Here is a 22829-nt window from a genome sequence, read left to right as displayed (position 1 = left end):
AAATCTTGATTTCTTCGCAAATGTTTTGCAGACATGAACGATCGAGTTGAATTTTTGAACATTTTTTGCACCTTTATCAGGTGTTCCGAATTTCAAACAACGCACGTGCAATCGTCGAAGCGCGCACCCGTCCGTTATCTCGTGCTATTGTTTGTTTTGTGTTACATGCGGCAATATGCATATCACTGTGTGAAGATTGTAGTGCCTCGTTGGGGTTATTTTGGTCTCTTGATAGACCTTGTTGAAGGTCATACTTTTCCTCACCGGATTGCTACATTTCCTTAATTTTTTTTTTTCTGGTGGATTCTCACGCATATCCTCTTCACTTGAACATGACTGCGTGTTCCGCCCGAGTCTTCATCTTGAATCGAGCAAAGAGCTTGAGACAGTGTAGACTAAGCTCGATGGGTTTGTTTATTGTGTACAAATAAATTACACAGTGCGCATCCCCGTGTCATTACTTTGTTCATGTGCTTCACACAAATCGAACAATGTGAGGCGTCGAAAACAGCAGGCTTGCTTCACAAGCGGAAAGAAACTAGTACGACGGAAATCGAATGCATCCAAGATAGAATTCGCGGTTGAACCGAGTCGAGCACCGAGAAAGCGCGAATCCGTGTGGCTTCTTAGGTCAGCGTTAGAGTTTTCGCTACTGCTATATACTCTTTGCGAAGAGGCCAACTGCATTTATTGCCATGCATATGTACAACGCAATTTCAAAACTAACATCACCGGGCGTCTGTAACGGAAGCGACATCCTACGATATTTTCGAGTTGTCGCTACCTTGACATGAAACAGAAAAGAACCTACTGAGCACATGGAATCCCTATAGTTCCGTTTGATGAGTCAGTGCAACTGATGCTACATAGCTAGTAAAGGGACCTCATTGCGGACACATCCGATAAAACTTGCGATTAAATTATGGCAGAACGTTGCAACTTAATCATAAGTTCGCAGATGCTCTTTCGAACACTCATAAATGGAACAAGCGTAGCGCCCACACCGAAGTGCTTCACGGAAGCGTGGTTAAGCCTAAGTAAGTTATCGCAGCGTTGCGTCTATTACAGCATGCCAGTTCTTGCGACGCCGTCGTAGCGGAACTGGCGTAACCGAGAAGCACAACAGTGGACCTTGTCGCCTTCTTCTTCGCCAACGCATGTCACCGTGTGGATCCGTCGTGTGTGCGCACAGGGTACAAGTTACGAGCTTCGACTTCAGCGCCTTCCGGGTCCGTACGGGTCGTGGGCCAGCTTGAGTCCCAGGCGGGCCTTGGCTGCTTCGGCTCCGGAGGCACCTCGCGACACGCCGAAGTCCAGGAGACCGCCAGCCCGCTTCTGTTGATCGAGCAGGGCCGGGTGGCTGCGGGCCAAAGGACAGACAAGGGAGAGGGAAAGTTACGCAAACAGCTGGTTGCGTAGCACGGTGGCCGTTCGGCAAAAAAAAAAAAAAAAGACGCCTGGTCTGTACCAATTGTCCGAGACATTCTGAAGGCACATACACTCGTGCCATCTCGGTTGCATGTTTGCCAGACATTTCAAACCGCTGACTCCACAACTAGATGTCACTGAATTAGATTTCACTAACGTGAATGTTCTCAGGTCTCTGGGATAGGCAGGAGAGGTGGATGAAAGGAAATTCGATTACTCACTGGGAAAGTAGGTTTGTTGGCATGACATTGTTAAGCTAGCCTATCTCTGCGTGCGGTATTCCTTCGAGGCACAAGCAATGGCCATCTGCATCGTTTCTTAAACTCGAGGATTCTTTACACTCTCCTAGGTAGGCGGTCTTGTTGCTATTATTGATTATCCGCAGTACGTTAAGAACATGGGCACAAAGGCATAAGGATACAGGCACGGACACGGATCTAAACAGGGTAACTCGGAGGAAGCCGTGTGACAGAGAGAGAATTTTAATGTAGTGACAAAACCATGCGCGGACTCGAACTGTGGCCCTACAGTTGCTCGATGAACCATGCGATTCCTCTGATCCCACTGTGTACCCGAGAGCGAACTGGAATTCGGCGACGCTAATGAGCGGATATATGCGGGTGCCGTTTGCTGTGGCCGGCGGCGCAGTATATAGTCGCCGGCTGTGATTGAGATGGCTGGGGGTATAAATACGCGTTTGTCAGCACGCACAATTTCGATTGCCTTTTTCCATTATTTATAGTGACTCTGGTGCTATATACCGCATGTTCTGCCAGTGTCCCAGGCATATCATCATCATCATCATCATCAGCCTGGTTACGCCCACTGCAGGGCAAAGGCCTCTCCCATACTTCTCCAACTGCCCCGGTCATGTGCTAATTGTGGCCATGTTGACCCTCCAAACTTCCTAATCTCATCTGCCCACCTAACTTTCTGTCGCCCCCTGCTACGTTTCCCTTCCCTCGGAATCCAGTCCGTAACCCTTAATGACCATCGGTTATCTTCCCTCCTCATTACATGTCCTGCCCATGCCCATTTCTTTTTCTTGATTTCAACTAAGATGTCATTAACGCGCGTTTGTTCCCTCACCCAATCTGCTCTTTTCTTATCCCTTAATGTTACACCTATCATTCTTCTTTCCATAGCCCGTTGCGTCGTCCTCAATTTAAGTAGAACCCTTTTCGTAAGCCTCCAGGTTTCTGCCCCGTACGTGAGTACTGGTAAGACACAGCTGTTATAAACTTTTCTCTTGAGGGATAATGGCAACCTGCTGTTCATGATCTCAGAATGCCTGCCAAACGCACCCCAGCCCATTCTTATTCTTCTGATTATTTCACTCTCATGATCCGGATCAGCAGTCACTACCTGTCCTAAGTAGATGTATTCCCTTACCACTTCCAGTGCCTCGCTACCTATCGTAAACTGCTGTTCCCTTCCGAGACTGTTAAACATTACTTTAGTTTTCTGCAGATTAATTTTTAGTCCCACCCTTCTGCTCTGCCTCTCCAGGTCAGTGAGCATGCATTGCAGTTGGTCCCCTGAGTTACTAAGCAAGGCAATATCATCAGCGAAGCGCAAGTTACTAAGGTATTCTCCATTTACTCTTATCCCCAATTCTTCCCAATCCAGGTCTCTGAATACCTCCTGTAAACATGCTGTGAATAGCATTGGAGAGATCGTATCTCCCTGCCTGACGCCTTTCTTTATAGGGATTTTGTTGCTTTCTTTATGGAGGACTACAGTGGCTGTGGAGCCGCTATAGATATCTTTCAGTATTTTTACGTACGGCTCGTCTACACCCTGATTCCGCAATGCCTCCATGACTGCTGAGGTTTCGACTGAATCAAACGCTTTCTCATAATCAATGAAAGCTACATATAGTGGTTGGTTATATTCCGCACATTTCTCTATCACCTGATTGATAGTGTGAATATGATCTATTGTTGAGTAGCCTTTACGGAATCCTGCCTGGTCCTTTGGTTGACGGAAGTCTAAGGTGTTCCTGATTCTATTTGCGATTACCTTAGTAAATACTTTGTAGGCAACGGACAGTAAGCTGATCGGTCTATAATTTTTCAAGTCTTTGGCGTCCCCTTTCTTATGGATTAGGATTATGTTAGCGTTCTTCCAAGATTCCGGTACGCTCGAGGTCATGAGGCATTGTGTATACAGGGTGGCCAGTTTTTCTAGAACAATCTGCCCACCGTCCTTCAACAAATCTGCTGTTACCTGATCCTCCCCAGCTGCCTTCCCCCTTTGCATAGCTCCCAAGGCTTTCCTTACTTCTTCCGGCGTTACTTGTGGGATTTCGAATTCCTCTAGACTATTCTCTCTGCTATTATCATCGTGGGTTCCACTCGTACTGTATAAATCTCTATAGAACTCCTCAGCCACCTGAACTATCTCATCCATATTAGTAATGATATTGCCGGCTTTGTCTCTTAACGCATACATCTGATTCTTGCCAATTCCTAGTTTCTTCTTCTCTGCTTTTAGGCTTCCTCCGTTCCTGAGAGCTTGTTCAATTCTATCCATATTATACTTCCTTATGTCAGCTGTCTTACGCTTGTTGATTAATTTCGAAAGTTCTGCCAGTTCTATTCTGGCTGTAGGGTTAGAGGCTTTCATACATTGGCGTTTCTTGATCAGATCTTTCGTCTCCTGCGACAGCTTACTGGTATCCTGTCTAACAGAGTTACCGCCGACTTCTATTGCACATTCCTTAATGATGCCCACAAGATTGTCGTTCATTGCTTCAACACTAATTTCCTCTTCCTGAGTTAAAGCCGAATACCTGTTCTGTAGCTTGATCTGGAAGTCCTCTATTTTCCCTCTTACCGCTAACTCATTGATCGGCTTCTTATGTACCAGATTCTTCCGTTCCCTCCTCAAGTCTAGGCTAATTCGAGTTCTTACCATCCTGTGGTCACTGCAGCGCACCTTACCGAGCACGTCCACATCTTGTATGATGCCAGGGTTAGCGCAGAGTATGAAGTCTATTTCATTTCTAGTCTCGCCGTTCGGGCTCCTCCACGTCCACTTTCGGCTATCCCGCTTGCGGAAGAAGGTATTCATTATCCGCATATTATTCTGTTCCGCAAACTCTACTAGTAACTCTCCCCTGCTATTCCTAGTGCCTATGCCGTATTCCCCCACTGCCTTGTCTCCAGCCTGCTTCTTGCCTACTTTGGCATTGAAATCGCCCATCAGTATAGTGCATTTTGTTTTCACTCTACCCATCGCCGATTCCACGTCTTCATAGAAGCTTTCGACTTCCTGGTCATCATGACTGGATGTAGGGGCGTGGACCTGTACAACCTTCATTTTGTACCTCTTATTAAGTTTCAGAACAAGACATGCCACCCTCTCGTTAATGCTATAGAATTCCTGTATGTTACCAGCTATATTCTTATTAATCAGGAATCCGACTCCTAGTTCTCGTCTCTCCGCTAAGCCCCGGTAGCACAGGACGTGCCCGCTTCTGAGCACTGTATATGCTTCTTTTGGCCTCCTAACTTCACTGAGCCCTATTATATCCCATTTACTGCCCTCTAATTCTTCCAGTAGCACTGCTAGACTCGCCTCACTAGATAACGTTCTAGCGTTAAACGTTGCCAGGTTCATATTCCAATGGCGGCCTGTCCGGAGCCAGGGATTCTTAGCACCCTCTGCAGCGTCGCAGGTCTGACCGCCGCCGTGGTCAGTTGCTTCGCAGCTGCTGGGGACTGAGGGCCGGGGTTTGATTGGTGTGTTCATATAGGAGGTTGTGGCCAAGTACTGCACCAGGGTGGCCAATCCTGCTCTGGTGAGGGAGTGCGTTACCGGTTCTGGTCACCGGGATCAGGCCACACTCCAGGCCTGTTTACGCAATTTTATCAACACGCGGAATTTTTTTTTTTTTTTTAATCCGGTGGAAAATTGCGCGGCACCGGGATTCGAACCACGGACCTCTTGCACGCGAGGCGGGTGTTCTACCTCTACGCCACCGCTGCCCTACAATAATTTCCTACAATAATTACTATAGGAAACTCTGCCGCGGCGATCGTTCAGTCACTATGGGAATGATATGGTTACTATACATGGATTTGCCTGATCATTGGACGTAGACTTTCTGGTGGCTTCGTCTATCACGATTTAACCGCTTTCATTGTCCTAAATTTCAAAGCAATTCATACCTTTCTTTTTTAAATGCAGAAGGCAATAATATTCTGCAAATGCGCGTAATCGCTGCTAAATACACCGGTTCCACTTGTCCATGCGTCCGTGACGTAATGGTCTCAATATCGGGTTTCTGTGTGAGAGGTACTCTGTTCAAATCCTGCCGTCTGACAATTCAATAATGCCTATTTCATTATTTATAACGCAGTAATTTGGTGAAAATGATGAGCTTAGAAAGTCACGAAGCAGTTTAAATCCAGAAGGACGAACTTTAAGCAAATCCATGCACTAATCAGCATTTTCATTCTGGCTGCTTGTAGCTCCTGTAGACACAAGCGCCACAGCTTCCTCTAGTTAACTGTATGAAACTGCACGGTCTCAGGGAAACGCATCTTCTGCTCCCCTGGCAACGGGCATCTTGCGATCGCAATAGGCGAGGCGCGCCACCGCCTCTATAGGCACGTAGTGCTTGGGGCATTGGCACACTCTTTGCGTTCACATAGATCTCGTTGCTCTCGTCTGAAGTGGCATGGTGGTGTAAGCAATGTGGTCGTACTTCTATTTATATCTATTCAAGAAGGAAGCGCAATACGACGCATGTCCAGCAAGCAGAGAAGACCTTGTCTGCGCCCTTTTACCCTTTAATTAACCATTACTCATTATTACTTATTTAATAATGCAGTGTGCATGACCCAGCAGTCGGCTGTTCTCGTGTTTATTCTGCTGTATTCGGGAACGCTATGCTTGCGTCGTATATATTACGCAAGTGTTGTTTTCTGGTTCGCGAATTATTGCGACATACTTAAGTATAATTGCGGGCGCGTGAACATTTTGTCGCTTTTTTTTTTTACACCATAGCAGTATTTTTTTTCTTTGAATGACCTATAAAAGCTACATTATCCAAGAAAGGCTTCTTCGCAGGGACGAGGCAGGAATGAACAAACTTGACCTTCTGATGCACGACGCTTGAAAAGGCGGTGCGGAGGGAAAGAAATTATTATTATTATTATTATTATTATTATTTGTTTTGAAAAGATACATATATATACAATTAACAGGAAAGGAAAAGCGAGGAGCAGGCTGGCAACTGCCACCGGAAGTGGCACAACGCCTGCCTATTCTTCAGTAGGGAGGTGAGAGCAACACAGAAATGGAAGATTCTTCGCAGGGACGAGGCAGGAATGAACAAACTTGACCTTCTGATGCACGACGCTTGAAAAGGCGGTTCGGAGGGAAATAAATTATTATTATTATTTGTTTTCAACAGACTGTTTTGAACAAACTTGACCTTCTGATGCACATCGCTTGAAAAGGCGGTGCTGAGGGAAAGAAAGAAACTGCTTAAACCAGGCGCAAGTCAGTGCCTCCTATAATACAGAAGGCTTATACTCTGCGCTGCGACGTACGCTACTCTACCCGTGGTGGTTGCTTAGTGGCTGTGGTGTTGGACTGCTAAGCACGAGGTCGCGGGATCGAATCCCGGCCACGGCGGCCGCATTTCGATGGAGCTAAATGCGAAAACACCAGCGTACTTATGGCGTTTTTCACTGGTCGATTTGGAGCAGGATTTCTTGCTCTGTGGCAACGAATCCGAATTTCACTGGTCGATCTGGAGCGGGTTCGCGCGTTCCACTGGTTGTTTCGTTTTAACTCGCTCCGCGCCGGATCGCTCTCACTTGCTCCGCCGCCGAGGCGCGGATTCGGGCGGAAATAGCTCGCGTCACTTCCGTCTTCAAGTGAAATCGGTACCCGGTTGGTACGCACAACATTGTGTTGCTTTGCAAAAAGGCGGTGTTCGGTGCTGCTGCAGAACTCGCGTTTAGCGATGAGAGCTCGGACTACAGCGATTACGAGGTGACGCAGGTGCTATACGAAGCCTTCTATGCACGTTGTCCATGCACAATCCTTGCGGGCGCGACATGGAAATGACGGACTCTGCGATGCCGCGGTCAAATTACGCACGGGGGACGGCGAGTTTGGTTGCCGTGGAAACGTACAGAGCGGAAGTTGGGCATGGTTTCCGGAACCGGTTTGTGCGACGTGTACGCAGATTTCCTGTGTGATGCCCCGCGGAGTGTTTTTGCGCACCGCTGGCCGGTTCGGATTTGTAAAACCCGAGCGCTCGCTCGAGGATTTCTGCGGCCGCTCCAGATCTACCAGTGAAAAATGCCGTTAGATTTGTGTGCACGTTAAAGCACTCCAGGTGGTCCGGAGTCCCCCACTACGGCCTGCCTCATAATCAGATCGTGGTTTTGGCACGTAAAACCCCATAATTAAATTTTCTTACCTCACTCTACGAGTCTATATATCTTAAATAAAACTAAGTCTGTCTTTATTCCAGCCAGACAAGCGAGGGTTCTAAAAAAGTGTTCAGCGATCACGGCTGAGTTTCGCTTTCAATGGTTTCATCGGTCTTCGTATAGATGAGATAACATATATTGAGTGCGCGAGTTTACTGTTTGAAGGTGCTAAAGCGTGCGTGAATTACGTTTGCAACTGTGGAAGGACAGCCTTTGTAGTCTATCAAATATACAAGCGCTTGTCCTCATCTCTTGTTATACATTGTCATGTGTCCTGCTTTCGCGCTGTTACCTTAATACGACACAAATCTACTAATTAACCCAATCTATTACGCTTGTAAAGCAACATTTACCGTTAAAAAATAAATTATGGGGTTTTACGTGCCAAAATCACGATCTGATTATGAGGCACGCCGTGATGGAGGACTCGGGAAATTTAGACCACCTGGGCGTTCTTTAACGTGAACCTAAATGTACCTACACGGGTGTTTTCACATTCCGTCCCCATCGAAATGCGGCCGCCGTGGCCGGGATTCGATCCCGCGAATTTGCGGTTAACAAGCAGCGCAAGAACCATTGTCCCAAGTAGTAAGTTCGCGTGCATTATTGAAACCTTCGCCGAAATGATTCTATGCATTTGTATATATTGATCAAACGACACCGTGATACATATGCCGCATTGTTTATAGCACGAGTTAACGTTGTGGTGCACTGGGATGGTTGTTTTGCAATTTGGCTGAGAACACTCGTCTCTCGTTCCTTGTGCTGTGCTCACCTGAGGCGGTTGCGGAGGAGGCCGAGCAGGTACTCCTCGCCGGCGTCAATGGAGGAGTCGTAGTACACGTCACGCTTGGGCCTGCGTAAAATACGACATGATTTTTGGAGACATACATGTAGCGCCGTTCAAACTGTGATAGCGTGAGTGCCTAACACGAGAGAAGGAAGAGAGAGAGAGAGAGAGCAAGTGGTATAGAGGTCAACCAGGCAAGCGTCCGCTTTGCTAACCTACACGGGAGCTAAGGGAAAGGGTAGAGCATACAGCGGAAGAGAGTAACCACTGATGGCAGCGAAATTCATAAACTTCAGTAGTGCACGAGCCCTTTTATTAATTTTTTCTGCGGCATCGAAAGATGTGGTCACGGTTGAAGAATATTTCCGACTCTCAGAAAATGTTCTGCAGTCCAACCAGTTTAACGCGGTCCATGGATAAATTTGACAGACGTCGTATTCAGGGCAGGTGCACAACACGTGTTCAATGATTTCTTTGGATGCACAAGAGCCCCACGTTTGTACATCGGCCATTATAAGGCGGTAAGCTTTAGCGTTCGTAAATGTCGCACCTAGCCATATGCGGTAAGGAATCGCCGCGTGAGAGTGCAGAAGATTTCGCAGTATGTAAGGTCGTCCACTTTCTACGTGTGCATCTGCCGTACTCGAATAAAGAGGGCTTTGGGGGAGAGTGAGGGCTGGCGTGTGAGTGGCGCGTAGAGAGCTGTTGCAATGCAAAGTTGCCATGCAAGTTGCAACATCGTCGGCGACGTCGCATGCCTTTAATCAGGCGGCTGTACAGCGGTCCTGATTCACCATCCTCTGACGGTACGCTGAGGAAATGTGAACTTTATTGCATTAAGGCCGGTTGCGAGGCCCTCATTTTTCACACCGACCTGATCTCGCATGCGCAGAGAGGTTCGCATGCGCAGAGAGTTATTCGGGAGAAAAAAGGAGAGATTTAAATCGACGCGTGCCCGGCCACACCGTGCCTCTTGTGAAAATGAAATAAGGCCAAACAAATTGCTCGTTAAATGAAGAAAGATGAAGGTAGTTTCTCAAGATGGGGGCTTACACTTTTCATAAAAGACGGAATATGTGCATCACTTTACGCTCTCAGTGTAAAAGTTCGCGCCGGAATGGCCCCGGACCCTTGAATGAATATATGATGTTTAATGGCGCAAGGGCCAGGTGTGGCCAAAGAGCGCCGGCCCCGGACCCTTGTCCTGCCTTCCATTCAACCGTATTTTTCACTCTGCTGCAAAAACCACCGATACCGATATGTTCTATACACGAAGACGACGTCACCGAAAAGTGTCGTTCATATACATGACTGGAACGAAGGTACTGCGAATGCAAGCGCGCTTGACTATAAAGTGCGAGATAGATGTTATCCGATATGCGCTTGCGCCGTCTAGTGAAGATTTATGACTCGACGAAGACTGCCTCAGAGCACGCGATCCAGGTGGGCACACCATCTGTGCTAGCTGTCTGGCTATGAGGGCTTTTGAGCTCGCGTGCCATGTTATTTCCACTTGCAAGCAAGTTATTTTGCACGTTCTCAATCCTCGCAAGGCTGAAAACATCGAGCGTGTTCTCGTACCTCGGCCGAGCTGGAGAGGACGAAGCGATCGCCGCCACAGCCAGGATGAGAATCCATGTTGTTCCGGGCAGACCAAGTTGCATCCTGGTAGGATACGAGAAGGAAGAAGACAGCATATGTCACGACATCGAGCTTTTTCTTTCGCGACTTGCGTATAGGTGAGCAGCATCCTCTCATGGAACGTTTAAGAGCCTAAAATATGTGTAATGGCATGCAAAAACACGTATTAAATACTTCAAAGTCTTGAGAGTAGAGAGAGAAAATTTATTTAATGGATAGGTAATAGAACTGGGGCAGCAAGAAGAGAAAGCGCACACGTGTGCGCTATATCCTAACGTGACCAGTGTACAAAGTCCAGTGAGCCCAACTTGCCGGTTTTGGTAGCATTCGAAGTCGCCCTTTCGATCGAACTTCTCTTTTACGCGCCGAATTGCAATGACATATTGGATATTCGGTGCGACTCCTCGGGCCTTATGATGCTATAGGAGTTTGGCACCGTAAACTAAAAGGGTCGATTGTTGCTTCATGCAGTCCGCTTGCATTTACGCAGGTTCGGTTACAACATGGAAAATGTCTGTGCAGCGTGAAACATGCTTTAGCATGCTAAGTGCCATGGTCACGACATGGCACTTGCCAGGGGATTTACGATTGCGACGTGCACTCCGATCTGTGTGATAACGAATGACTCCAGCATACGACAAACAGCACTAGCTCCTTGCTAATCGACTCACGCACCGACACGCTACTTGACGTTCGCTCCTCGATTACGCCCGCAGCGCCGTCTAAAAAGAAGAAGAAAAGGTGGCCGCAATTTCGAGCGGCTCCCACAACGAGGTTGTGTTCTTCTCGGCCCAGGAAAGGTCCGCAGGAAAGGATGCGCCTCAATCCTGGGACCGGCTGCTAACGAAGGTTTAAAAATGCATGCTCGGGTGGTTATCTGCTTTCAGGTTTCCCGCCATTCTCTCAGCCAAGATATAGTTTTCCCTCGAAAGCACCAGTGTTCATTTGCTCTCTCGAGCGAGGGTCTCGCAATTCATTCCAGTTTCGTTTCGGGGAAGGCGCTTCCACCGAAAATTGTTTCGCGACCCCTGCGCTGATGCGATGCACGTTCTTTTTAACCTGCTCACAGGTATCGAATAACAGAAAATGTGAAATGTGCATGGACCAGTTTACATTGTTTTTACGTTTCGATAAGTATGTGGCAGCCAGTTCGTTCTTTACGACACTTGCAGTCCTGTGTTGCATCGGTATACATTCAGTTGATGAGACTGGGAACCGGTTATAGCGTTCAATATTCAGCATAAACGCGCGACAGCAGCAACACTAACTTGTTCATTTTTTTAGTAGTGTTCAACGCCATATTCAGCCATTGGAAATATGAGTGGATACACCTAATTCATTTCAATTAACGATTGCTTATGACGTGTAATTCCAAACTAGCGTAAAATGCTTTCTCGCTGAACAGTTCACCTCATAAGGCAGATTTATGTTCGCCCTTGATATTGAGCCGCCATTGCTTTTTGAATGCAAATTTGGACTTTCTCATTTATATCGCGCAGGGTTGCCAACACCTTTGAAGCAGTCTGTTTTGTATAGATATGTGATTTACGTGCAGATATGATAACCTGAAACTATTCCATCTTTTCTGCTTCGATCGCCACTTTTTATCCACTCTGCACGTGAAATTTTATCGTTGTCGTTCCCTTAGTGGATTATTTATTTTCGCGTCGCTGTGCCTGATGTGCATCAAGCGTGTTCGCAGTCATCGTGTGCGGGTTGCGTGCAGTGCTGCTGTTTTGTGCAGGGCTGCGAGCGCATTAGGATCCGAGAGTCAGGCGCCACATAGATGTCTTTTGCCTCGCGGACCCTTGCGGAAAAAAAATGGTCTGCAATCCATGTTGTGAAGGTGGGTGGACAGCGAAGCTGTAAACGACAACTAGAACGATTAGCCATCGCGACGCTGGTTGAAATTATTCACGTGGCGACATTCACGTGCACTTTACCTAATTATTAGCCTAAGACGATTCGACGGCCTGAGACTTGACTTGCGGTGCTACATCGTGCACCTACACTTTGTGCACCTACATAGCCGTAAGTTACGTCACTCTCTGCTTCGTATGCTACAGTCAAGCTGCCGTCGCCGTGCAGCTTGCGCAACCATAATCTTTACCAGGAAGCATATAGGGGGAGCGCTACGTGCGTCGCATCGCATGTAGACGCAGGTGCGCGCCTTGTTATCAATTATGTGGTTCGAATGCTTTGTTGAGCATGTTCTTTATTGAAACGTGTGCTGTTCTCTATGTTGTATGACGTGATTCCCAAAAAATGTATGCACTATTCGCTTCATTTTGCTGAGTGCTTGTGGCCTCTGCCTTACGAAGGTATGAGCCATTGATGATGATAGTTTTCTACCGATAATACACCACGAAGAAATCCTGGGATCCTAGCCATAGACAGCTTCGCTGTAAAACTATAGCGTGGTTTAACCTGAATGACTATAATGTGGTTCATACGTTCGATTAATTCATCGTGCTTAACGTCCCAAACTAGAGCTATGAGAGACGCCGTTATGAAGCGCTCCGAATTTATTCTGACGACATAGGGTCCTTTCACGTGTACCTAAATGTATAAACAAACACGTGCTTTTGCATTCCGCCTCCTTCATAATTCGACGGGAAATCGAGCCCGTGACCTCATGCTGAGAAACAGAACGCCATGTCCATTGAAGTATACCGTGAGGCGGCTGCGATTTGTACTTGAAGAGAGGGGGAGAGAGAGACAAGAAGGAAAGGCAGGGTGGTTAACCAAGGTTTCGCCCGACTGGCTACATGTGGGCAAGAAAGATAAAGACAGAAGGAGAGTCTTTGTGCGCGCACCCGCAGATGAATGTTCAGTCACGTATCTGTTCACTCACGATAAGTGCTCGCTCGCAGGCACTTCTCTAGTCCGGTAGCCTTCAAAAAAGCTCATTAGCGCATTGGTGGCCTTGTGCATACTATAGAGGTCTGCAGCCAGGGTCCCAGGATCCTAACTTCAGAGAACGGTCTTTCGTCTAAGCGGCTAATTAAGACATACGCAGAACATGTTTTCGAGTTGCAGGCTCGACATTGGCACAGAACGTGTGCTATGGTCTCACCACGTCTGCAAAAGGGGCATACACGCCGTTGTTGACCATTCCGGTGAGAAAGCGAATGAGCGTACGTGAATGCGACGCCCAACCGCAGGCGTGACGCTAAGTTGTTTCACGGCGGCAGAGCCCGGGTGGCAGTCGAAGTGGCATGTCACGGTCCAATGAATACAATCGCGAGTTGGTGAAATTCGGTGAATTCCAATGTCGAAGTGTAAGGCTACGTGTAACTCAATAAAGTTGCCGCACTGCATTGGTTCTCGACAGCGATGTTGGTACGCGCTTATCTTGCTGATAAGTCTAGCGCACTGTTTCACATATACCCTGTCGTTGCCGGCAATTCCGCAGTGGCTCGACAGGCACTGAAATATAATTGAAAGGCCGTTCTCGAAAGCTCATGAGCAATGGTATATACATGAAATTAGACACACTCACCTGAAAATAATTTCTATATAAGGAAGGTATCCACCACAGAATGTACTGGCTGTCATGGCGTGAGTTAGATCGCCTGCAGCTTTGACAACCACGTGCGACGTATTGACACAAAACTCCCTCTATAACTTTCACATCCCGCTGACCGTGGCTTCTCTGAACGAAGCACTGCCCTGCGATCCGTATACTCCGCTTGAACTGATTCATGCCGGCACACATGGTTACTGCTATTTCCCATGATATGAAAAGAGAGTCGGCAGCTCTGCAGCGTATATTGAGGATCACATAGGGCGCAGTGTCAAGTGTCCTTGGAAGCCTGCAGCTGACCAACTATAGGTAATCCGACCGACAGCTAACCACGGTTCATTGAGAATGTATATAAACTGCATGCGGTTTTCCGGTTCTTCACGCTGGACAGCACACTGCCACGAATTATTTCTGCGCGGTCGATTTCCACGGTGAGCGCGCAAACCCGTCTACTGGAGGTAAACAACAACAATTAGCAGAGAAGGGCATCTGTCCATTCTGTAGGTCGAGGTTACGAACGGCTAAGCCGCAACAACAGCGCTGGTCAGTGCGTTCACGCTGCTCGTAGATCCCTGGCCGCATTGCACGGCGTTTCAAGGTTCCGTTCTCGGTGGCTGCTTGCAACGTCGTGAGTGCCGCGACTTTGCTTTTCTGCTCTTTTGGTTTCGGTTTTGTTTCAGTGCAGGAGGAATAGCGCTGTTACTGCGCCAAGTCAGTAACTGAACAGTGGGAAGGCCACGAGTGAGCGCGGTCATGAATACGAACGTGAAACGACACGTTTTTATTTATTTGCGTATTGTTCGCTGTATAAAAACATAGATAAGTGGAATAGACGTGCCACTCCAAACCTTAATCTTTCCACGGAAACTCATGTACAACATAACAGAACAGGCACGTCAAGAACCGCTGTTTGGAAAAGCAACGGCACAAGCGCTGTTGACATTATCTGCATTACCGTAAAACTCCCACATGTTACGAGACGATATTTGGGGATAGCGAAAATCGAAAATATGAAAAAAAAAAAAATTACACGCAGAATCTCCTGTGGGAGTTATCTAAGAGATGCGTAAGCATTTGCTGCTGAGCACCTGCTGTTTCGTCATCGTATGCTGCTGTACTTTGGCATAATTGCGAGAAGCACTGCGAAAGACACGTGAAACGGAGAAGCGTGGTTGAAGCGCCGAAATGTTAACTGTTAAATGTTAACGACGAAGAAGCGATTAGTAGCAATGTTCACTCATGTTATAGATGGTGTGTTTGGACGATGCCACTGATTCGTGGAAGATGAGCGCAGGGCGACGTGGTGTAATTGAACAGCGTCACGTTTGGTTGACCTCATACGTAGACGTGCTGGATGACGCTGCCTCCTCCCGATGCGAACCATTATCAACCGCGATCAACCGTACTCCGGTGGCGGCTGCGTACGGCGCGGCCGCGCGGGCCCCTATATTGAAAGCGATCGGCAGTGGGGACTCTCCCGTCTCTCCACTTCGGTCGACCTGACCGGCCGCTGTTTTGCGATGCTATAATAAACAAGTTGTTCTGTTAGCAATCGACTCATCCTTTGCCAGGACCTTCGTATGCTTCCAGTTGTGCCCCAGGCCGCCAGGCCAACGCTACCCTTGGGGCTTGCGAACCAGATGCAACAGGACAGAGTGCGCAGAGTGCTGATAACTTCGTGTGCGCTGTCTTCTCACCGCTTACTTCGCGTTGAAGCGAGAGGCAGCACGAAGGTCAATTCGCTCGCTGCTGCGGGGCTTATCTTGAAAGCGATCGCCTCGCGTGACGGACGGAAGGAAGGCAGGAAGGACGGACGGGTTCCCTCGTTGGGTAGGCGTTGAAATGCTTACGAATTAAAAAAGAAAGAGAGTGAGACGATTCACGTGAGTATAATGCGAGTGAGGAAAACTTATTGAGAACGTTCACCTTCCTCCCGAAATCATCTGCCTCATAGAGGCAACGAGTACTGCTTTCGCGGTCCTGACGTTTTGCTCCTCCTCCGCAGAAGGAACAAAAACTGCTATTTCCCGATAGCGTGCACTTCTCGTGGTTAGCACGTTAGCTCGTGTTCTGCCCGATTGGCACGCTCGTTTGCTGTGCCAGCACGTTATAGCAGGCATACCTACACCGTCTCTAGATGGCACCTCCCTTGGTCTAGAAGACGATGGGTATAGCCATTTTGCAATAAGGAAACCAAAATTGAGCCCGATTTATAGTTTAAAGTTTGGTCTGGATCCTCGATCATATACTACGTGTTGAAAATTTGGGACGCTATTAATTGGAAAAATGTTCGTACTATATGTGAGTTCTTTGTTTTTACCTGTATGTGCCGCTGGATCGCTTTCTTGCGTGTGTGGGTGCGTATGTATGTAGTATGTATGCACGTACGTGTGTGTGTGTGTGTGTGTGTGTGTGTGTGTGCAAATGATTGATTGCGTGCGTGCATGTGTGCATGCGTATATGCACGTTCGTACTATACATGTGTACGTGCGACGCGAACGTTTCACCTTCCTCATGCTGTATTCGTCTGTACTGAACGCCTGTCATGCTGTGTTCATGTCATAACACGCTTCTGTCTCTCTTAAATAATGAACAAGCGCAAAATCAGATAGTGGAATAAAAATTCGCTGAGCCCTTTATACTTTCTTCACTTTCTTCAGTGAGATGAAGATAAAATTGGGTGAAGGGGAAGTTGAGAAACAAAGTTATTAACTGCACAGCGTTTGCCTATATGTACGTGCCTCTACATACAGGTACATACGGATTAATATCGTCCGTCTGTATAACTCCGGAATGCCACTAGCCGCAGGGATATGTTGTCAACTTAAAGTCGAGGCGTCTAGGTAGCGACCGCATTTCGCTTCCGGCAGTCTGAAGATAACGCATCGCAGCTTTGTGCTAAAGTCGCAGCACTCTTGTGAGGTTCAAGCGATGATCATACTATCGCCCACAGCACCTGCAATGTGTCCATAATAATTAAGTACCAATTTAGCTGGCAATATTTTGGGATAACACCTCGTAAATTATGGTAACTCTTTCAGTCTTCATCGTGCCATTTCTACCAAACTAGCCTCATACACGTACTCCACTTACACAAGCTCACTCTGCGGGAATGGTGAAAGTGATCTCCCATAAACGCTTTTATAGCATCGTTATAGTATTGCGAAACATTGTAGTGGAGCACTTCAGTGTCTCCACTTTCGCGGGGTGGTACACAGCCGAGAGCAGCCGAGATCTTCGCAACGATTCGGCCAATGCATTAAAACGCACCCTCCACTTTTCCCCCTACAAGTAAAAATAAAAGAAATCTAAGGCAAAGAAGAATGACTCCCGCATAATGAAGGGGTTCGTTGTTTTTTCACCGAATTCATATTGCTGTTGTTCTGGCGCGTGGGAGGCACAGTGACGCCTCTCGAGCAGGGCAAGACCGTTGGGCTTACGCGCCGATGACTCGAGTGGGCTGTTATTATCGCTAATTTTTTGTGGCTTTCGTACTCTCAGTGGTAGGGGCAGCCAACAGCTGCGACCAACGACAGCGGGCGATCGATGTTTGGGCGCCTAACGACACCAGCGGACCTCCGAAAGCAAGTGGACGCGAACAGATGCGCACTGCTTGTTGGCTATTGTCCCGTTTGTCTGAATCGCAGTGCTTTGTAGACGTGAGATTTGCGCATTTCGAAGTTGTGCTACGTCGTCATTGATGCCTTGGGGATCGTTATTAATAAACGGATGAATAAATGTGGATGTCTACATTTGCCTCCAATTGCACTTTCCTGTCTATGTTCTTTTGTGCAAAGTTCTCTGACCTAAATTTGCTGTGTCTGTGTGTTTTCGATGGTATAGTGCAACTTGCAGTTGATCTCACAGACAACTGCGCAGATGCCTTCCAACAATAACTTCTCCTCAGAACTCTTGCCCGATCACTCTCTTGATTAATCTTGAAAAGGTTAGAGCTGACTTTTTTATGTTCGTGCTGTTACTCGTGAAAGGCCCCCAGGCGACAGGGCCATCAACTGCCTCCCGAAATATGGTTTCGCAGTAAAGAAAGTCGCAAATGTGAATCAAAGCACTTGAAATGAAGTTCTTTGTTACGGCAAAATGTTTGATCGACGTATCGCAGCTCTGCTAAAAACGCCAATCTTAATGCATAACTTGTGCGAAGTGTATTGTGTGGATACTTATATTGCACGTTATCCGTTGAAAGAGCGTTTCTGTGTCGTGATTTACTGCCGCCCCTACAGTGGCATTGATTACTGCAAGCGTCGAAGCTACTACTAGCCTTGTCATTATAAGATCCACGTAGTACTTGACTGCCCAGTACGATAACGTGGCCGACCAGCAGAACATGATACAAAATATAAGGCAGGTATTTTGTACTCGCTCATTATTTTTATCGTATACGCCTACACACGCGTTAACTTCATTACAACGGTGTCGGGCTCGCCACGCCTAGATTAGATCAATTTAGTCACTCCAGATGTGCCCCTACGTCTATGAGAGGAAAATCTGGAAGAGTGTTTTTCATGGGACCATCACCATTGCGTGTACATCCCTCTATTATCCGTCCCTCCTCCTTGCCCAATAAGAAATAACCTAGCACCAAACTTCCTGTATAGTCGCCGAGGTCAGACCCATCTCTTTCGCCAGTATTTGTGGATACAAAACACGTTACCAACTAGCCATAGGATGCTTGGAATGCGTACAGCCTACACCTAGGGAGATTTTATCGGCTTATTACCGCATCAGGTGAGGGGTCTTCCAGCGCTGAGCCACCAAGTATGCCTTGTTTGTTGCACAGAAGGCTACAGCTAGCTGCTCATTCTCTGTAGAATAATGTTGAGCATAGCCTGGAAGGCTAGAACACGCTTAGTGGCTTCTACTCCAGCGCCACATTGTTTTGCGAGGTCAAACGTGTGCGTCATTGGCGCAGAAAGCAACGAAATCGTTACTGCAGTTTCTCACGTCAACAGGCCTCTGTGACCGATCATATACTCGGGCGCCCACCTTCCCATGTGAGTGCAGCTAGTTCTCTTTCTCTCCCCTTCTTTCTCCTCTTTTCGTCCCTATATCCCCTTCTCCCAGTGAAGGGTAGTAAATCCGAGGTCAGTATTCTTAACCTCATTGATTTTTCTTCTTTCTCTCTCTCTCTGAGCCGCAAACGTGATTTTCATCGCACCGTTGTGATGTTCGCCTGTTCAGAACGTCGATAAATTATTTTACTAAGTCAGTCGCGAGCCTAGCATGAATTATTGGCTGAGTTATTTGGTTATGCTGATTTACATAATCATCATCGTCGTAATTAGAATCATAACTCAATTGCGAAACAGAGTTCTCCCAACTATCTCCAATTGTCCAGTTTATTTCTTTTTTCTTCTTCTAGTGCTTAAGGATTGCGGTTTTCATCATCGCATATATTGTAAGGAGTAAAGAAAAAAAGAAATACTGACGGAAAGACAGGGAAGTTAGCCAGCTGGCTACACTGTGCAGAGACACGCTGCGGTGGCTAATCAGCAGATATGGCGTTCTGCTTCTGATCACGAGGTCACTAGTTCGGCTCCTGGCCGTGGCGGTCGCGTATAGATGAATGCGGAATGCAGATACACTGGTGTGTTTAGCCACGGGTACGTGCATGATGGAAAACCTCAGGTGTTTAAATTTACCGGGTAGTTCGTCATTAGCACGTTTCCTAAAGCCCCAGTAGTGCTTTGAGAAATCAAAATCAATCAATCAATCAATCAATCAATCAATCAATCAATCAATCAATCAATCAATCAATCAATCAATCAATCAATCAATCAATCAATCAAGTTCGTACGAAATCGATGGTGGGCTTAAAATCCCACAATTTAATTTTACTTAGCACGTACGAAACCTATCACCGCCTAACTTCTTGCAGGCTTATGAGAGAGGACGTCGCTGGGCTTGCATGGGTCACGTGAATTTACCGGTTATAAGGATCAGTGTCGTGATTTAAGCGTTGATTTATTGCTCCCTAGGTTGGTGGATAAATTACAAGGCCTCCACAGAATAGCACCTGTTATTGCGGCAGGCGTGGCACTGTCGTGATTGCACCCGGACATGCTTAATGAACGTACAGCTGAACATTTGGTTCACATTCTGCAGCCTGGAAAACCCGATGAGTTCACGGAATTCTCGTTTGTTGCAAGAATGCAGTGTACCTGTGAAGAATGACAGCGCTTATTTTCTGTGACCACCCGCTGCAATGACTCAGCGGATACGGTGTCCTACTGCTGAGCTCCATGCGGGTTCGAGTCCCGGCCTTGGTAGCAGCATTCCGTTTAGAACAATGCGCAAGGAGCAAGAGAAAGGGTTAACACGAAGAATCATGCATTTCGTGCCTTTGACTTTATTGCACGCTGCAGAACTTCGAATGGTCAGAAGAAATCAGTAGCCATCCGCTACAGGGTATTTCACTATGCTCAGGCGTGACTTTGGGCCGTAATACACCTGTCACCGATAGCTGCATGTTGTCATTAGAAACTCCCCCCTTCTCTGCCATATGTTCACGTAACAGCCGGCATCTGGCACTTCTGCGTGCAATTCGATATTGTAGGTTCCGGGTCATAGCATGAACACATTAATAATACTATCGGCAAAAATAGAGATTTACAGAGATAAGGGGAAGAGACAAGGAAAGTAATAAAACATAACAGCATTCACTTTGCTAACGTACACATGTGGAATTGAAAATGGGAAGGAGAAACCTGAAGGAGAGGTCAAGGAGATATGCTGTAGAGAGTTGTACGCACAAGGATATGCACAGGCAAAGGACGAACAAAATGCACGTGTATTATGGTAAACGGAAAGTAGGAAATGGTTCGGTTGTACTCCGGTTCGCGTTGCTGCGAACCGCACGTAGGCGCCGAAGCTTTAGTTCAGACAGGCCACTTTGACGTATACGGAACCGGGTGTTGGTGTCTCAGCAGCTGTACCGAAGAGGGCTGTCAGCTGATGCGAAGCCGGCCTAAATTCGTCGAGGCTCTTTCTCGCCGCTTTGTGCCCAAGCACACGCATGTTTCAAACTCCGTGACCTCAGAGCTGTCGTGCGACAGTGCTTGGAGTTTCGAACATGTGCGAGAGCAACACGTCGTTTTGAAGCTCCCAGAATGCTTTGCTGCTCACAGTATCGCGCACGTGTGCACTCGCGATCGAAAATCTTTCTACTTCCTGGTTCTACTTTCTGGTTCTAGTTTGCTTTATTTATTCTGCAGATGGCAGCTTCCCCAAAGAACACAAAACGCGTACGATGATGATTACCGCGCAGCGATTGTGTTTGCTTGTAACTTCTGTAAAATCTGGAGCAAGCCTCCCTGCACTTCGTTCTCGGTTTGTTCTTGTATTCGTCACTAATGTGGCTTCATCGACAAAGTGGACAAAAATGTGCTTCGGTGAGACGTGGGAAGACGCATGAATGCAAAAGAAAAATATATGAATGGGATTGCACTAGACAATAAGCAAAGAAGTAAGAAAAATCCGTATTTTGCCGGGGCGTTCGATCTGGATTTTAAAATTAGAATAGAATGATAAGAAAAATAATGCCATTGTGATCTTTTCTATTCAGTTGTGCGGAAGACAGTCATATTACATGTAATGCTGCCCGAGGCTTCTCAGATATCATGCCTACATGAACATTTCCGGGAGACGAAATTTGCTCTTCGCTGGGTGCAAGCAACTTATCACATATATTGAATTAACGTCACAGGTGAAATGTACCTATATAGTGATTGCACACGGCGATAAAAAACAAACAAAAAAAACCTAAGCATTTGCCCCCACAAGCTACGGCTAAATAAACTTCGCTATATTATCCAGCTTTCCTCGGTGAAAATTAAGTTAACAAACTGCAAGTTCGCCAATACGGTAATTATTAATAATGAATTAATAAATATAAGTGATGCTCTCATTGTTATAGCCAAAGGCGTTCTCACTTATACATTGTGTAGATCTCCATTATCCACTCCACATTTGAAGCTTACATGAGATACCATTATGTGAAAAGTCATGGAAGACTAAGTAACGATGTTCTACTTATATGAGAAGCTCTATTAGAAATGAGTAAACGTAACATTACATGCCTGACAGGTAGTTAACCTTAAGGCTTAGTAATAGCAGTCCTACCAGGCAATATTATATACTCACCCAATATATTATACCCCCAATCGAGTTCCTCAGGACACTCTAATAAAGTTCTTGTCACTGTCACCAGAGATTGCTTAACACACCCATGGAGCACGGAAATGTATTCACTTGGGGAGCATGATAGCCATAGTAAAGCTACAAGAACTTCTACAGCGCCTAAAAAGTGCATCGACCAAAATGGCAATAATGTAGAAAAATAGAGGAATGTTGAAGCTTTAAAATTATGTATCAATAATTGAGCATAAACGTTCGTTCGTATTTCTAAAACAATTAGAGACCTTGTATTTGTGATCACCCTTGTATAGAATAACATCCAGCAACACGATACAGAACCCCTAAGTGCGAAACTATATTAGATTTAGTTGTAAAATAAAACGCCTTGCTACGCATGCCCTTTCACGTAAACCACGTGTACCAGACTGAGCAGCAAGCAGGACAGACGCGTCCTGCAGTAGCAGGGGAAGTGCACAGCACGTGTACTCACTTTGCCAAACTGTTGGGGGGGCGCGAACACCCGCGGAATTTGCGACGCAGGAAGGGGTCTTCGGTAAAATTCCGGAGTCTTCGCTTCCCGTGGAGCGCGGTGGCACATTTCGGGGAGCGCGGGCCTCGGAGTTTTTAACCGCGGAGCCGCCGGCCCTTCGCCGGGCTCTCTGCCAATGGGGAGGAGCCGGTTAGCCTGACGTCACGCGCCGTCCCACGTGCCTTCGCGAGTAGTGGCAATCAAAGGGATGCGGAAGAGACGGGAGTGAGTCAGGGCGGTGGAAGAAGTTCCCTCGCGAAAAGGACGCCAGCCTTTTTCTCCTTTCCCAAAACACTTTACTCA

At 46.9% G+C, this 22829-nt stretch overlaps 1 protein-coding gene across 1 annotated transcript; it reads right to left on the bottom strand.

Annotated features, from left to right (window-relative positions):
• Nucleotides 1-396: 396 nt before the first annotated feature.
• Nucleotides 397-22604, bottom strand: LOC126536019 (diuretic hormone class 2-like). Its single transcript, XM_050182916.3, has 4 exons — nt 22488-22604; nt 10258-10341; nt 8662-8742; nt 397-1360 (listed from the first exon to the last, which is right to left on the bottom strand). Exons 2-4 carry the CDS (start codon nt 10338-10340, stop codon nt 1216-1218), a joined length of 309 nt encoding a protein of 102 aa, XP_050038873.1. The 5' UTR covers nt 10341; nt 22488-22604; the 3' UTR covers nt 397-1215.
• Between the last annotated feature and the right edge of the window lie 225 nt (nt 22605-22829).

This window comes from Dermacentor andersoni, chromosome 4 (assembly GCF_023375885.2).
Source record: "Dermacentor andersoni chromosome 4, qqDerAnde1_hic_scaffold, whole genome shotgun sequence".
Classification (NCBI taxonomy): domain Eukaryota; kingdom Metazoa; phylum Arthropoda; class Arachnida; order Ixodida; family Ixodidae; genus Dermacentor; species Dermacentor andersoni.
The sequence above is the reverse complement of the archived record's forward strand: the minus strand, read 5'-3'. Positions and strand labels throughout refer to the sequence as shown.

Excerpts from the sequence above, each read along its gene's own strand:
- LOC126536019 (XM_050182916.3), bottom strand. The coding sequence starts at position 10,340 with ATGCAACTTGGTCTGCCCGGAACAACATGGATTCTCATCCTGGCTGTG. Across the intron at positions 8,743-10,257 it reads TCCTCTCCAGCTCGGCCGAG|GCCCAAGCGTGACGTGTACT; the intron begins GTACGAGAACAC and ends TATTTTACGCAG. Across the intron at positions 1,361-8,661 it reads CTCCTCCGCAACCGCCTCAG|CCACCCGGCCCTGCTCGATC; the intron begins GTGAGCACAGCA and ends TTTGGCCCGCAG.